The 16,392-nt window shown below is 45.5% G+C and overlaps 1 protein-coding gene across 1 annotated transcript in view; it reads right to left on the bottom strand.

The window, feature by feature from the left end:
* Positions 1-819: 819 nt before the first annotated feature.
* The window catches only part of LOC119409183 (stem-loop binding protein), a 49,671-nt gene continuing 34,098 nt past the window's right edge, over positions 820-16,392 (bottom strand). The window contains exons 3-8 of the mRNA XM_037676043.1: positions 8,562-8,675; positions 8,409-8,480; positions 4,735-4,857; positions 4,477-4,647; positions 4,302-4,404; positions 820-990 (exon numbers count right to left, since the gene is read on the bottom strand). Coding sequence (XP_037531971.1) covers positions 919-990; positions 4,302-4,404; positions 4,477-4,647; positions 4,735-4,857; positions 8,409-8,480; positions 8,562-8,675 — 655 coding nt within the window. The 3' untranslated portion in view covers positions 820-918. The remainder of the gene's footprint in view (positions 991-4,301; positions 4,405-4,476; positions 4,648-4,734; positions 4,858-8,408; positions 8,481-8,561; positions 8,676-16,392) is intronic.

Genomic DNA, 16,392 nt, shown 5'->3' with positions numbered 1-16,392 from the left:
CTTCATTGCTCCTGCTAAACAGGTTACACTGAGTAGAGCGGTCGACCGTTCCAAGATGGTGGCCCTACGGCTCGTCAGCGCCAATAGCGGTCAAAGCTGTATCTAGCTTTTATACAATATCTCTGGTTGCCACTGCTGAAGGCAGAAAATCTAAACCAGCAACTTTCCCTCAGTGAGCGCTCTCGTCCTACAGGATCTTCGTTCAGTCCGGTCTCAGAAGTTACCTCAGAGTGAGCGCTCTTAAACAGGGAGCTTTTTTAGTTATTAATGCGCATATGTAAAATCAGGCATACAGTGTGATTGCAAAGTAGCTGAAACAGACATGAGCATTGTTCAGACTCTGTGTATCCCAACAAATCAGAAATAGGTATGAAACTATTTAGACCACAATGCATTGCAAGATACTGACTTTGAGCATGCTCAAGAATACAATCAATACACAGGAGTTCCTACGCACCTTCCTTTGGATTGATGGATATTCTTCACACGTAGCACTTTACTGAACAGCGTGATGGATCAAATAACAAAAGACCATCTTTTATTCTTTTATTTGAAAGTGTTTGACACAAGAGAAACAATCAGAACAAATGTCACAACTGAATTAAAATCAAAACAAATAAAGTTCAACCCCTCAGTGCTTCTGAGTTCTGCACAGAACTGTTCTGAGGAACGGTCCTGGTTCTGAGTCAGCCGGGGAACGGCATACACGACCCACGATCAGCGCAGCATCGGTTTGCCTGAGCACCAAAACTTCAAGCTTCTAACTGGATCAAAGCTTGACCAAAAGGTTAAAACGTTGCTCTGAAGAAAGCCTCCCTGAGCAGAAGATTCTGTAAAAAAGTTGAGGAACAAGTAACAAGCGAAGGAAACTCGGCTCCAGCTATACAAGCTCGACCAGCGCTCGCTGGGGTTTGGGAGCTATGCCATGTCCGCCTCTTCTGGGAGTTCTGTCTTTTGGACCTTCACTGGAGTTCCCCCACAGTCCTGATCCTGGACAACAGAACACAGAAACGTTCAGACACAGCTACACTTTAGAGCTCCACATGGCACATTTTACTCCCCCCCCCCACCCCCACCCCCGACCTTACACTAAACTTTAATCTTTAATTTACATTTTTTTATGTATTCTTAATAGCCGTTATAAAATCTAAATGTGAGTCAATCTTAAATATCACCATCAAAATTGTAATAAATACAAGTGGAACGTTGATGTCCCCCCGTCGCTGAGGGTTTTGAATAGCGTGCGTTTGCAGTTTTAACTGAACAGGGGAAGTAAACCTAAATGGTTTTGGTGAGAGATATTCAAGTGGGTAGAAGTTGCACTGTGGAGAAGAACAGAGGGAGGTTTTTATATTCATCTTAATTTTAATTACAGTGATCAGAGTCTAATCTGTACCTAAACTTTAAAGAACATTTTCAGAATTCATGCAGAGAGCAGTTGATGAAATGTTACCGAACCAAAAACAGCTTGAATAATTTGTACTAAACTGTACAGTAGAGTAATACCTGCCACAGAAGCTATGATCTACGAGTCAGTTCAATAATTAAGAGCTGTTTCATCAGCTGCTACTTTAAACTGTTCCATGATCAGCTTCAGTCCTTGTCAGATCAGGCAGAGGTTCAACTCTGTTCAAGGAGACTCATTGGTGTTTTCACTTTTCTCTTCTGTTGCTACATCTGTAACACACACAGCTTTCTGAATTTTTATATACAGTGAGGAAAATAAGTATTTGAACACCCTGCGACTTTGCAAGTTCTCCCACTTAGAAATCATGGAGTGGTCTGAAATTTTCATCTTAGGTGCATGTCCACTGTGAGAGACATAATCTAAAAGAAAAATTCGGAAATCACAATGTACGATTTTTAAATAATTTATTTGTGTGTTACTGCTGCAAATAAGTATTTGAACACCTGCCAATCAGCAACAGTTCTGGCCCTCAAAGACCTGTTAGTCCTCCTCTATAACGTCCACCTCCACTCCACTGATTATTCTAAATTAGAAGCACCTGTTTGAGGTCGGTAGCTGCATAAAGACACCTGTCCACCCACACAATCAGTAAGACTCCCAACTACTAACATGGCTAAGACCAAAGAGCTGTCCAAAGACACCAGAGACAAAATTGTAGACCTCCACAAGGCTGGAAAGGGCTACGAGGCAATTGCCAAGCAGCTTGGTGAAAAAAGATCAACTGTTGGAGCAATTATTAGAAAATGGAAGAAGCTAAACATGACTGTCAATCTCCCTCGGACTGGGGCTCCATGCAAGATCTCACCTCGGGGCGTATCGATGATCCTAAGAAAGGTGAGGAATCAGCCCAGAACTACACGAGAGGAGCTGGTCAATGACCTGAAGAGAGCTGGCACCACTGTTTCCATGGTTACTGTGGGTAATACACTAAGACGTCATAGTTTAAAATCACGCATGGCATGGAAGGTTCCCCTGGTTAAATCAGCACACGTCCAGGCCAGTCTTAAGTTTGCCCATGACCATTTGGATGATCCAGAGGAGTCATGGGAGAAAGTTCTGTGGTCACATGAGACCAAAATAGAACTTTTTGGTCTTAATTCCACTCACCGTGTTTGGAGGACGAAGAATGATGAATACCATCCCAAATACACCATCCCTACTGTGAAGCATGGGGATGGATGCATCATGCTTTGGGGGTGTTTTTCTGCACATGGAACAGGACGACTGCACTGTATTAAGGAGAGGATGACCGGGGCCATGTACTGCGAGATTTTGGGGAACAACCTCCTTCCCTCAGTTAGAGCATTGAAGATGGGTCGTGGCTGGGTCTTCCAACATGACAATGACCCGAAGCACACAGCCAGGAGAACCAAGGAGTGGCTCCGTAAGAAGCATATCAAGGTTCTGGAGTGGCCTAGCCAGTCTCCAGACCTAAACCCTATAGAAAATCTTTGGAGGGAGCTCAAACTCCGTGTTTCTCAGTGACAGCCCAGAAACCTGGCTGATCTAGAGAAGATGTGTGTGGAGGAATGGACCAAAATCTCTGCTGCAGTGTGTGCACACCTGATGAAAAACTACAGGAAACCTTTGACCTCTGTAACTGCAAACAAAGATACTGTACCAAATATTAACATTGATTTTCACAGGTGTTCAAATACTTATTTGCAGCAGTAACACACAAATAAATTATTAAAAAATCATACATTGTGATTTCTGTTTTTTTTTTTTAGATTGTCTCTCACAGTGGACATGCACCCGAGATGAAAGATTCAGACCCCTCCATGATTTCAAAGTGGGTGAACGTGCAAAGTCGCAGGGTGTTCAAATACTTATTTTCCTCACTGTATTATACTAGGCCTGTCACGATAACAAATTTTGCTGGGCGATTAATTGTCTCAGAAATTATTGCAATACACAATAATGTTGTTTGAAATTTAACAATAATTAATTGTCAAATTTTAGAATAAATGTTGATTTGTTTTGAGTATACTACCTTTTTTCGACCAACAAATAGCAGTATAAGACTGAACTGAAGGATGGATAGTGAGGGAGCGTGTCTCTAAGAAAAATGGGAGGGAGGCCCCTTGACGTGACATGGGCTGTCTCTCCTTTTTTTTTCAGTTCTCAAAATGGCGGACGCTCGGTGTGGTTTGAGCTCTTTAGCATAGCATTTTTTACACAAAGCTTTTAATAAAAAAACTCTGTAAACAAGTTCTCAGCTTCTTTTTAGAGAAAAACAACTTTTTACACGAAGACACGGGTGTCAACCGTGAATTTTGGAGCTTCGACAAGACGGAGGTTTTTTCCCCGAGGTCAGCCTGTTAGCTTAGCTCGTAGCTTAGCTTCTCAGTTTAGCTGCTTTTAACCGTCCAAAAACACGATTTTGGACGGTTAAAATGGATTTTAAAGGGAAAGGGAGGGTTCAGTGAAGAGCACCGGTGGACATGCACCCGAGATGCCTTTTGTCATCCAGTGTCTTTGGTAGAAAGAGACACAAAGAAACGATAAAGCTGAGAAATAAAAATGAGGTCAATAATTTTCATTTATCATGCAATTAATTGATTTATTGTTTATTGCAACAGGTCTATATTATACAACATGTATTTTTTTAATTAGCACGTCTTGCATACTGTTTTGGTAATGGCCACTATTGTTGCAGTGAATCACAAGGTCACATGACCAGTGCGTCCTCTAGTGTTACTTGTAACTCTGGTTTTCCATAATACATCTGCCTTTGATGGGCGTATATAAAAATGTTGCAGTCTACAGATTTTTAGCAGTGTGTGACTTCTGGAGCCCTGGCTGGTCTTTGACAGAAGTTCCTTCAACTCACCTGAACTGAAGAACTGTGCGTGCACAGAGAAGTATTCTGGGACTCTGTTAAGGCTGGAAAGTCAAACTCAATGTCCATGACGTCTCCAAGATCCAGCTCCTCGCTGGAGGAACAAAGATGGCTGTCAGCTCAGCGGACCCCTCTCTAAACACATGCACAAGTCAGATGTTCTTACATGTCATCATTCAGAGACGTTTCCTGAGCTCCTTCCTGGCGGGCCCCAGCTGGAGGGTCCCAGGCGTGCAGTTTGACCTTCCACAGTTTGATCTGCTGGTCCCAGGAGCGCCGGCTGTACTTCCTGAACTTGTTGGGGGTCTTTGGGTGAATGCCTGGCTGACGCATATGTCTGAAAACAGACGGGCTCATGAGCATGCCGAACAAACGAGCACGTCTAAATGTTACGTGGAGCGTGTGAGATCCTGGATCCACCTACTTTGGAACCTCTTTGATGTAGCGATCGTAGGCCAGTGTGTTCTTTCCGTAGTTGATCTGTTTTTGTCTCCGCAGCAGCATGGCCTCATCAGTCTCCATGCCGTCGCTCTCCCTGGAGTCGCAGCTACACACGCACATGCACACGGACACGCACACATTCATTTTTACAGGAAAAAAGCAAACAACACATTTGAAACCCTTTGATTCTAAACTTAGTTTGACTGGATTTTATTTAAATAATTATTGTAAACTGAATGGCAGACACATAGAAATGTGAAAACACAGAACAAGAAAACTGAGAAAAATGTGTCCTAAACAGAAGAAAGATGAACAGTTATTACCAGTAAGCTAAACAAGTTTCTGACCAGGTTGAGTCCGGTCCTCTGGACAGAGTCTTTGTTGAAGAAGAATCTGTCCAGAGGACTTAGCCTGGTCACATGTATCTACCTGCATTACTGAGCAGCAGCCGGACGTTAAACAAGCTTCATTGTGACACTGGGGGGTGTTGCAGGTAGGAGGACACATGCCAGAAGCGGAGCACTACATCAACAGTAGTTTTGTAGATAGCGCATCTGTATTGCGCGCCGCTAGCTTAGCATTATGTCTAGTGATGTCCTGATACCTGATTCTCAGTCATCTGGTCAATTCAAAAAGTTCAAGACAAAAACAGCTGGACTTTATTTGTAACAGAAGACGTTTCGCTTCTCATCCGAGGAGCTTTCTCAGTTCAATGAACAGAGTGTGGGGTTCTTGTTATGAAGCTTTCTCAGTTCTCTGCTTCATAACAAGAACCCCACACTCTGCTTTTTGAAATGAGAAAGTTTCTTGGATGAGAAGCAAAACGTCTTCTGTTACAAATAAAGTCCAGCTGTTTTTGTCTTGAACTTTTTTGAATTTCCCGGTACTCGTACTCATTAAAAATGCCCTGATACCTGGGACCGATACCGCCACTGGGTGGAGCCATTTCTACTTCCGTTGCACAAGTAACCGAAGGTTAAAACATGTTTGTAGTTCAGAGTTCAGACCTCAAACATCCAACCCGACCATTTAACTGGAATTACAGGCCTGAACAAGAAGAGAAAAAAAAAAACAAACAAAAAAAAAATATATTAATCTTTTAACCCTTTTGTAAGGGGCAGCACGGTGGCACAACTGGCATAGCTGCTGCCTCTCAGCAAGCAGGTCTCTGGTTCAAACCCCGGTCCAGGAACCCCTCCAGGTGGAATTTGCATGCTCTCTCCGGGCATGCGTGGGTTTATTCCAGGTACTCTGGTTTCCTTCCACAGACCAAAAACATGCATGTTAGGATGAATGATAACTCTAAATTGTCTCTAGGTGTGAGTGAGAGAGTGAATGGTTTTTTGTCTCATTTGTCTCTATGTGGCCCTGTGATGGACTGTAGACCTGTCCAGGGTGTCCCCCGCCCCTCACACAGCGACAGCTGGACATGGGCACCGGCGACCCCTGTGACGCAAAATGGAAGAAGCGGGTAAAAGGTAATGGATGGATGGATGCTTTTGTAAGCAAATCAGTTTAACATATTTTAAAAACGTATTTCAAAGAAAGGAAGATAGAAGATTTCTTGTTTCACCAAATGGATATTAACATACAAAACAAATAACCTAAAAAAAATCAACTGTAAAGATGGGTTATACAGATGAACAAAAATATTTTTAGAGCAAAATTATTTGAACAAATATAGAACAAGATTATTTTAATTGAACGTGCTACTCGCTCCAACTTTTGTCGTTCAGATGCTGCAACTTTCTTCACCACAGATGACAGCAGGTGGAGCGGGATGCACACGGCCAATGATCCGGTTGTCCATCTAAAGCTTAACACAACTTTTTTTTTTTTTTACCTCTACCAACCGGCTGGTCGTACCTGAGCGTGCACCTGACACACATCAGCAGGTTTTACTGTGCTGGCTTTGTAGAGTGAGTTCTCCTGTTCTTGATTTAGTTTAATACTTTCCAGATCCATTATGTCGCTTGTTGTGGGTCAATTGCAAATCCTCAGATGTGTGATAAGAACAAAGGGCAGGGCCACATGCACAATTAAAACTGCATTAAAAGCTCAAGCCCGACCTGGCCCGCCCATCAAGCACATAATTTTGGCCTGACGGGGCCAGAATTTCGGGTCGGGTTGGGGGCTCGGGCCAAAAATCACAACTCTTCTGTAGTTTGGAGATATTTTAAGTTAAACATCTTAGCTTAGCCTGGAAGATGTTCAGCTGCAGCTCAACCAGCCCACAAGAAGACTCCAGCAGGACCAGCAGCTGTTACATGCCCCAGTCTCTGCCTGAACAGAAGCAGCTCTGGGAATATTTGGGTCTGTACATGAACTTCCACTCACCAGTGGGTTCTGGTGGAAAAGATTCTAGGCGAATATCAGGAATTAAATTTTTATAGTTATGCAGGTATAAAACATTTAGACTTTTTTTATATTACTTAGCACTTTATTTAAATGTTAATAAATGAAGCACTTTATAATTTTGCTACTGTTGAATTACTTTGTGGTGCTAAACACCACTGAATGTTAGTTTAAATTTCAAGTAAAAGGTCGGTTAGGTCCATGTTTAAGAAATATACAAATTGAAAGAAAATTATTGTTGTTATCCATCCATTATCTTAACCCGCTTCTTCCTTTTCCTTTTTATTTATTTTAAAATTTTGCAACAGTAAATATCATGCTGTATGATCTGATCAATCAAAGGGACTGTAGGCCTCCAAGTAAGGAGAGCCACCTTGTTCTAAAATAAATGTTTTAAGTCATTGTGTAATGTTGATGCTCTAACTCAGTAAGTACTCGGTATCGGCGAGTACACAAACAAATACTCACATTTGCTTTGATACAAATTGGTATCGGGCCACCCCTAGTTATATCAGTGCCAGCAGTTGTTGTTGTGCGTGAAGAACAGTTTGGTAGGTGGGGCGCTTGGTTCCGTTGTCAGGGCGGGGCGCCCTCCTTGTATATCAGGAGGGGAAACACTGCATCTGATGAGCTAACAAACTGAAATACGCGTACTTGCTTGAGTCTGAACTCAAGACAATGCTAAGTGCAAATAATGTTTCGTTTTACACATAATGGCAGCCATCTTGGATTTTGACGTAGCAATCTAATTTCTGATACTGACTTAGATGCAGCCACACACCAAAATGGAAGTCAGCACCTCACTTATTTTTCCAAGTTATCATGCTCACAACATGCACGGACAGATGGGCGGCTGTGGCTGAGTGGTTAGAGCAGTCGTCCTCCAATGCGAGAGTTGGGGGTTCGAATCCACCAGCAGTCACATGTCGAAGTGTCCCTGGGCAAGACACTGAACCTCTCACTGCCTCGGATGTGTGTCCCATCGGTGTATGAATGTGATAAAGCTCTGATTAGTCTCATTAGAATGATTTGTTCAATTAACTTTGTAGAGATCTTGTAGAGTGCTGTATGAATGGGTAAATGAGGACACAGATTGTAGTGTAAAGCGCTTTGAGTATCTTGAAATAAAATAGAAATGCGCTATATAAGTACAGTCCATTTACCATTTACAGACGGTACTTCCAACTTTCGCTCCACTCCACAACAAAGGACAAAAACAAAAAAGGTGTATCTGTGACACGCCGAGACAGCCATATTTGAGGCTGCGCCTGTCTGATGATGCAATAAAGAAATGCTGATTACCTCCCTGAGGAGCCAGACGAGGTCTTCCTCTCCCTCTGGGCACCGTCTGCAGCCAGTATCCTCCTCCTGTACCTGGACAAAGAGAAGAATGAGCCCCGATCACAAAAAAATCAAACAGCTGACGGCTGGCCTGAAACAGGAAGTTGTTCTTACCGCTGCATGTCTCTATGGACATCCCGCCTCATCTCCTCGTCCTCCACCTGGCTGCCCCAGTCAGACCGCCGAGCACAGCGAGACACTGGCCCTGTGCTCTCTGGAGTGGTGAAACTACAACAACACACAGAAAGCTCTTCTTTAGCTTGTTCTGTTTGGTTTAGAGCTGGTTGACCCTCTGTGGCCACCGTACATTTAATGTGCCCTCAGTTTGAGGCATTACAGGACATGACGAATAATCTGAGGAGTCCCCTTTACGTTTTGACCATTAATGTTCCTCAGGGGAAACACAACCTCATTTAACTGCTTAAAATACAAAATTTAAACACATTTTCTGCAAAAAAAAAAATAAATAAATAAACTAGATCATTTTTTCAATCACATTTTAATTTCATTTTATCTCAACACAAGTTACTTTTTTAGATTTTTTTTTTTTTTTTTGCACATTTCCATCTTTTTTAAATCAACAATATATTAATTTTATAGCCAGTCCTTTAGGTCAGAATGGACCAACACAGAAGAGCAACATCATCAGACCAGGACTCTGCAGTCTACACTCATCTGCAGGTCAGAGGTCACTCATTCAGGGATGAAGATGTTCACATCCTTGATAGAGAGGAACAATGGTTTGAGAGAAGAGTAAAGGAGGCCATCTTTGTGAAGAGAACCTGTCCATCATTAAACAGGGGCGGAGCCTCTGTGTTCAACTGTCCCCCTCTTACAATGCTGTTATTGCTAGTATCACTCAGTCCTCTGTGAATAGCAAGCAGTCATTGAAGCACAGATTGGTTGTTAGGCTGACGGTCCTCTTTGATCAAGTGAACAGCTCGTTCTGGCTGTCAGCAACAAACTGGTTGATCCACTATGAGAAGATGCTATTTATAAGACTGAGTTTGTTGCAGCTCCTCAGACTGAATAAGTCTTCTGGATTAAAGATGAAACGTTTCAAAAAGAAGAATCCATTCAGAGGACCTGACTTAACTTTGTTAGATATTTCTACCTAAATCATTGAGCATCAGGACATTTATTATTGTGTTATACTCAACAAGTAAAGTGTACTTTAAATATTTCTAACATTTTATCTGCTATAGATGATTTAGTTTATAAAATGGATTACTCAGGTTTATGAAGGCAGCGTTTTTCAGGACAGTCTGTTTTGTTTCTACATACAGTTATACTGTAGTTGGGGAGTGGTGGCGCAGAGGTTAGAGAGGTGGGCTTGTGATCCGAAGATCGCCGGTTCACGCCCCGGCCCCGACAACATCAAAAATTGTGGGTGGGGTAGGTGAAACACCCACACTTGCCCCCACCCTCATTCGCCCCACTCTGGGCCCATGAGCAAGGCCCTTAACCCCACCATGTGCTCCCTAAACAGGTCTCTCTTGAAAATGAGTTCTCGTGGCTCAATGAGACTAACCTGGATAAATAAAGGCTAAATGAAAAAAAAATAAATAAATACGGTGCAGTGGGTATTTAAAGATAGAAGTACAGAGTGATGCAGTCAAGATTAAATCGTGGAGCACAGAGTATAAAGAAATGAAGAAAAGAACAAAAAAGGTTAAATCATGTCATCTGAACCGGTTTCTTTAAGTGAAAAACATTTTGTCCCCCATCCAGAGGACTTCCTCAGTCTACAGCCTGCCAACCAGATCTGTCTCATAGGTAGTCTTCACTGCTGTGTTTCAAGCCAACCTCCTGTTGGAATCTCAGAAGTAGACTTTTAACACACCATCCAAAACAATCAATCATCATGTACAACAATCAAATGTTTTAGGCCAGATGGCCAACTTGCTACTCACAGAAACAGCCTGACGACTACCAAGGCCATAGTGGTTCAGACAAATGAAGAGAATGCAGTTCTATTTCGTATAGGCTTCGCCCTTTAAGGCTGTCGCTTAGTGGGTTTATCCCGATATGCAAAGTATCGCACTGAAAAATTTAGTCCACGCCCACCTGCTGTGTGGGCCCCACCCGGTCCGCTATAAATTACGTTAAGAGCGGGAAATGGGCTCCCATTTTTTCTTCAGCAAGCTAATAGCACTGTCAGAAGAACGAAGAAGGAAAGTTGTGTAGATGACCAACCTTTGTTAAGAATGCTTTCTTGCAGTCGACCTCCGGTCGTCCGGTGAGTTCTCCTCCCTGAGGAGAAGCTGATGAGCAGTCTTGTTTCAAGGTAAGCGCCGAGGAATATTTCTCAGTGACAGGTCACTACACGCTGGACAACGCCATCTTGTAATTTTCCTCTTATCGCAGACCCTCGGAGCGAATCGGATGGTTCCTCCAGGACAGGCGGCGCTCAGCTGCAGCCCCCCGCTGCTCATTCCCTCCTGGAGAGCGTCGTGTCGGTGGAGGGGGGTTGAGTGAATGCTCACCCCATCCCACCTCGTTTCGCATCGGCGATCACACCGCTCACGGCCGACGGCGCCCTCAGGGGTTGCCCGGCATAACCCAGGAGGCGGCTGACATGAAGGGACCTTTTTTACGTCCCACGCCTTTCCCGCCAGTTCGGATGATCCGGCGGGAAGGTTGTTTCTACTAGGTTCCATTCCGGCTCACAGTCTTGATCCATCTGGCCTCGTTTTCCCAACAGGATGTCATACGGGCGAGGCCACAGACGTTTTTTTCCTGGTAGATTGGGGGGGGGGGGGGGTCTCCACAGTCCGCACCCATCTCCAGAGCAGGGGTTCACCGAGCGGAAAGTCCCTCAGTGACCCCTGGAGCCAAGCCTGACGGAGGCTTCAATGGAGCAAGATGTCGAGGTGGACCAGCATCCCGTGCCTCCGGTTAGCGTAACCGAGACGGTGACACCGCTCTCCAACTGAGCTCACCAGCATGTGTTCCACACGGCCGCAGCGAACAACACGTTACACTGTTGGTGTACACGTTCAGAGGCGGGAAGAGACGGTGGGCCCCTCTGACGTTCGGCTCGCTCCACTCTCATAGTGGCTGCTTGCTAACGACGCTGCCGGCCCCTGCAGTACGCTCCGTCTACAGGGCAGCTGACGTCATCCCCAACCGGTGCGCCTCTTTTGCCGTCTGCCGCCCCGCATCGCAGCTGGAGAACGAGGTCCCAGAGGCTCTCCTGGCTCGTCACTCCACCTTCCTCTCAGGAGAGCTGCAAGAGCTTGTTGGAGGTCCTCTTTTCATCAGCGAGAGATCATTTCAAGATGCTCCACGGCTGCACAATGCCTCCCCAGCTCTGCTACGCCAGCCCCTCCCGTCAGACGTCCCCGGCATCCGAAGTTCATTTTTTTCCAGGACTTCGCCAACAGGGGGCCGTCCAGGACAACAAACAGAGCTCAAGGGAGGATAACCAGGTGTCGGTTTGCTGGAGGTGTGTTGATGACACGATGTGAAATAAACATCATTTTATGATGAAGTGTCTTTTAGCCAGGCTGTCAGCATGGATTATCTGACAAGCGGCCCCATCACACACACTCATCACGAATGAGCCTTTTTAAGGTTGTTTTCATTCACTGTCAGCGGTGCCAATACGCGCTCCCGCGTCATGAAAGCGCGCACGCAGCTCTCGGCGCCCGCCGTTCACGTCAACGTTAACGTGAGACCGCGGTACGAGCCCAGTAACGTATCTCGCTCTCGGCAGGAGCGACATGCGTTTTTCATCGCAGTGGTGTCAAACGCGCGCTCCCGCGGCGTCAGCAGTTTCACAAGTCTCACAGCAGCTCTGCTCCTTCATCCTCGAAGAAGGTTTTTCTGAATTAATACTGCAGCTCGTGGAATCACTCAAAAGTTCACGTGATTCGCAGACAAGAATGAACGTGTTTTGGCAGACCGAGCCCAGTGGTAACCTCGCCCCACCGATGCCGCGCGCTGCTTCCTGACCGCACCAGTGTCAACGCGCGCTCCCGCGGCAATCCTGGCTTAAGGCGTTGCATGAATGAGGGCGCGCGCACACGACTCTTCAGGGCATGTCGGCTCATACGTGCACCCGCTCCCCAAACGTTTACACGGATCAGCTGCACACAACGTGAGCACAACACGAGCTGCGTCCCGCAGCATCAGCAAACACACAACGTTTTGCATGCTCGGGGGCGCGCGTGTTTTCTTTCTCACTCAACGCGCACCAGCTCACATCAGCATGCATGTGAGTTTCACAGCATAAATGCGTGCCCGCTTTATAACTTATAAACGAGTGGCAATGAGCGCGCACTCCAGACGTATGGGCGAACCGTTTTCATCCGGGGATTCACGCTGCAGTACAGCTCAAACCCCGGTGTGGAGGAACTCTGTGACGTTTTCTGTCATTTCTGAACAGATCTCGTCCCCTCTCGCAGAAGTTCAGGAAATTCTGTTTTAAATGTAATTTCTAGAGTCTCAGAAGGAGAGGAAAACACAAGGTCCCTCTCTCATCACTTCCTGGTCCCAACGAACTGGAAAGATGAGATTTATTCTAGATTTGTCAATTTTTTGAACTGTGAGAAACAACACTCCATTATACGCCCGAGCCGCTCTAATTCTGCTTTATCTGGACACCTGCTGCTGCTGAGCAGTTTGTACAGACAGGTGGCAGCAGTGCAACTCACGTGAACCGGTTGAGTGATATCAGCTGTTTTCTGTCAGCAGACCTACGTCACACATGTCACTTTTCACAGAGGCACACACATTTAACAAGCTGTGGGGGCGCTGTGGTTCTCCAAACAGCAGCTCATTTAAATGTTTTTGGAGTGTCGCACGAGTTCTTTGAATGTGACTCAACACTGACCTTGAACTGCAGAATCATCAGGGTTTTTGATTCACAGACAGCAGTGACTGTTGCATACATACTGGCAAGAGATGTATGCGCTTAACCCATGTGCCACATTGTGAGACAGATGCTGTGTGGGGCACACCCAATCTGCTCTCCATTGGAGTAGGCTACATCTAATGTATTCTGAACAAGGGGCGGATGTGATGTCCAAAGACAGTCCTTTGCGGCACGGGGACCTGGGACCTTCCACCCAGAGCTATGGCTCAGACACGGCAGAAATCCTGCAAGCGCCTGTGGACGTGTAGCAACACGAGAGAACGCTCAATGTCAACTATAATTATGGTGGAGCTACGGGACGATCCAATGCTGGGGTGGACGTGCCTGCTCACAGCCTGTGGTCATAATGCTTTTTCACCTTCCTCTCTCCCTCTGGTATCACGGTTTTCTGAACCGAGCTCAGGAGGAAGGACTGGCAGCTCCTCTGTCCCAAGTGCGTGAACGCATCATGGTTCCCAGGCCTACGACACTTGTTCTCAGGGCGCTCGTGGAACCTGCCGTGGAGGGAGGACGCTGTCCTCCAGGCGGGAGGAACGATCAGGAGTTAATCAGATTAGGCTAGCACCTGTGGTCTGGCCGCTGTGTGGATCTTTTTGAGAAGATGGATCTCTCTCAAGATGTAGTGCGTACGATTCAGGATCCCCCCCCCTTCACACACAAATCAGAAGAAGTAGCGTCTTTTCATCTCCTCTGTCCGGTGCGGGCATTGATGTGTTACATAGCGTGCACAGCTGCAATGCGTCAACATCTGTTTGTACATTATAGAGATGCATCTGCAGGTCAACCGTTATCCACCCAGCGCTTGTCACACTGGCTGTGTGAGGCCATTTCTGAAGCCTACAGAGCATCAGATTTAGAGCCTCCTGTCAACCTCAGAGCACACTCGATCAGGGGTATCGCATCTTCGACTGCTTTGCATAATGGTATGACAATGCAGGACATTTTGCACTGCGGCTGCGTGGTCAACACCCTGCTCATTTATTCGCTTTTATCTACGTAATGTGACGGCTCATTCCATGACACATTCTGTCTTTAGTGTTTACAGAATGAATATTGTTCTTTCATGGAACTCCGTTTTACTCACATCTGTCTGCATGCATTACAGTGTGAGATGTTGTTATCAATCTCAAGTTGTGATTGTTATTTTGGTTCTATTGTCACTAATCAGTTCACGACTATTGTTACCAATCAGTTCATTTGATTAATAATAAGCTCTCCTGTTATTATTAATCTGTTCATACGGTTCAGCCGTAAACCGGTTGGTTCATGGCTCTTGTCAGCTTTTTTCCCTCCCTGTTGAAGTTTTTCCGGGGCGTTCATGCATTCAGAACGCATAGTTACACAACATGCGTCTGTGCATGGCACACATAATTACGCAATGCGTAATTACGCACATGGGGAGCTGAGTGACAAGACGTTTTTTGGGGCAAGTTTCTGCTTCATTCAGTGTTCGAATGGACCCAGTGAGGCGAGGACAACATCCGCTTCGCCCTTAACCCACTAAGCGACAACCTTAAAGGGCGAAGCCTATACAAAATAGAACGTTGGTTACGTACTGTAACCCCAGATTCTATGAGTATAGGCGTAGCCCTTTAAGCGTCGGGCCTCACTGGCTTCTAAATGGCTGAAGAAAAAGCTGTTTGGGAGCCGATTACCCGTTCTTAACGTAATTTATACGGACTGGGTGGGCCCACACAGCAAGTGGGCGTGGACTAATTTTTTCAGTGCGATGCTTTGCATATCGGGATAAACCCACTAAACACCTGCAAAAGATTCCTGAAGCTTTAAAAAACTCCCAGCCTTGTTCATTACTCAAAACCACAATCATGGGTAAGACTGCCGACCTGACTGCTGTCCAGAAGGCCATCATTGACACCCTCAAGCAAGAGGGTAAGACACAGAAAGAAAGTGCTGAACGAATAGGCTGTTCCCAGAGTGCTGTATCAAGGCACCTCAGTGGGAAGTCTGTGGGAAGGGAAAAGTGTGGCAGAAAACGCTGCACAACGAGAAGAGGTGACCGGACTCTGAGGAGGATTGTGGAGAAGGGCCGATTCCAGACCTTGGGGGACTTGCGGAAGCAGTGGACTGAGTCTGGAGTAGAAACATCCAGAGCCACTGTGCACAGGCATGTGCAGGAAATGGGCTACAGGTGCCGCATTCCCCAGGTCAAGCCACTTTTGAACAAGAGACTGCGTCAGAAGCATCTTGCCTGGGACTGCTGCTGAGCGGTCCGAAGTTATGTTCTCTGATTACAGTAAATTGTGCATTTCCTTTGGAATTCAAGGTCCCAGAGTCTGGAGAAAGAGAGGAGACACAGAATTCACATTGCTTGAGGTCCAGTGTCAAGTTTCCACAGTCACTGGGGTGCCATGTCAGCTGCTGGTGTTGGTCCGCTGTGTTTTATCAAGCGCAGGGTCAATGCAGCTAGCTATCAGGAGATTTTGGAGCACTTCATGCTTCCACCTGCTGAAAAGCTTTATGGAGATGAAGATTTCATTTTTCAGCACGACCTGGCACCTGCTCACAGTGCCAAAACCACTGGTAAATGGTTTACTGACCATGGTATTACTGTGCTCAATTGGCCTGCCAACTCTCCTGACCTGAACCCCATAGAGAACCTGTTGGATATCGTGAAGAGAAAGTTGAGAACAAGACCCAACACTCTGGATGAGCTTAAGGCCGCTATCGAAGCATCTTGGGCCTCCATAACACCTCAGCAGTGACACAGGCTGATTGCCTCCATGCCACGCCGCATTGAAGCAGTCATTCATGCAAAAGGATTCCCGACCAAGTATTGAGTGCATAACTGAACATGATTATTTGAAGGTTGGCGTTTTTTGTATTAAAAACACTTGTCTTTCATTGGTGGGATGAAATATGCTAATTTTTTGGGACAGGCATTTTGGGTTTTCATGAGCTGTATGCCATAATCATCAGTATTAAAACAAAGACCTGAAATATTTCAGTTGGTGTGCAATGAATCTGAAATATGAAAGTTTCATTTTTATCATTACATTATAGAAAATAATGACCTTTATCACAATATGCTAATTTTTTGAGAAGGAC

Source organism: Nematolebias whitei, chromosome 4 (assembly GCF_014905685.2).
Source record: "Nematolebias whitei isolate Nwh7 chromosome 4, NemWhi1, whole genome shotgun sequence".
In the NCBI taxonomy this organism is placed as follows: domain Eukaryota; kingdom Metazoa; phylum Chordata; class Actinopteri; order Cyprinodontiformes; family Rivulidae; genus Nematolebias; species Nematolebias whitei.
Note: the sequence above shows the minus strand (reverse complement) of the source record. Positions and strands in the feature narration are given on the sequence as shown.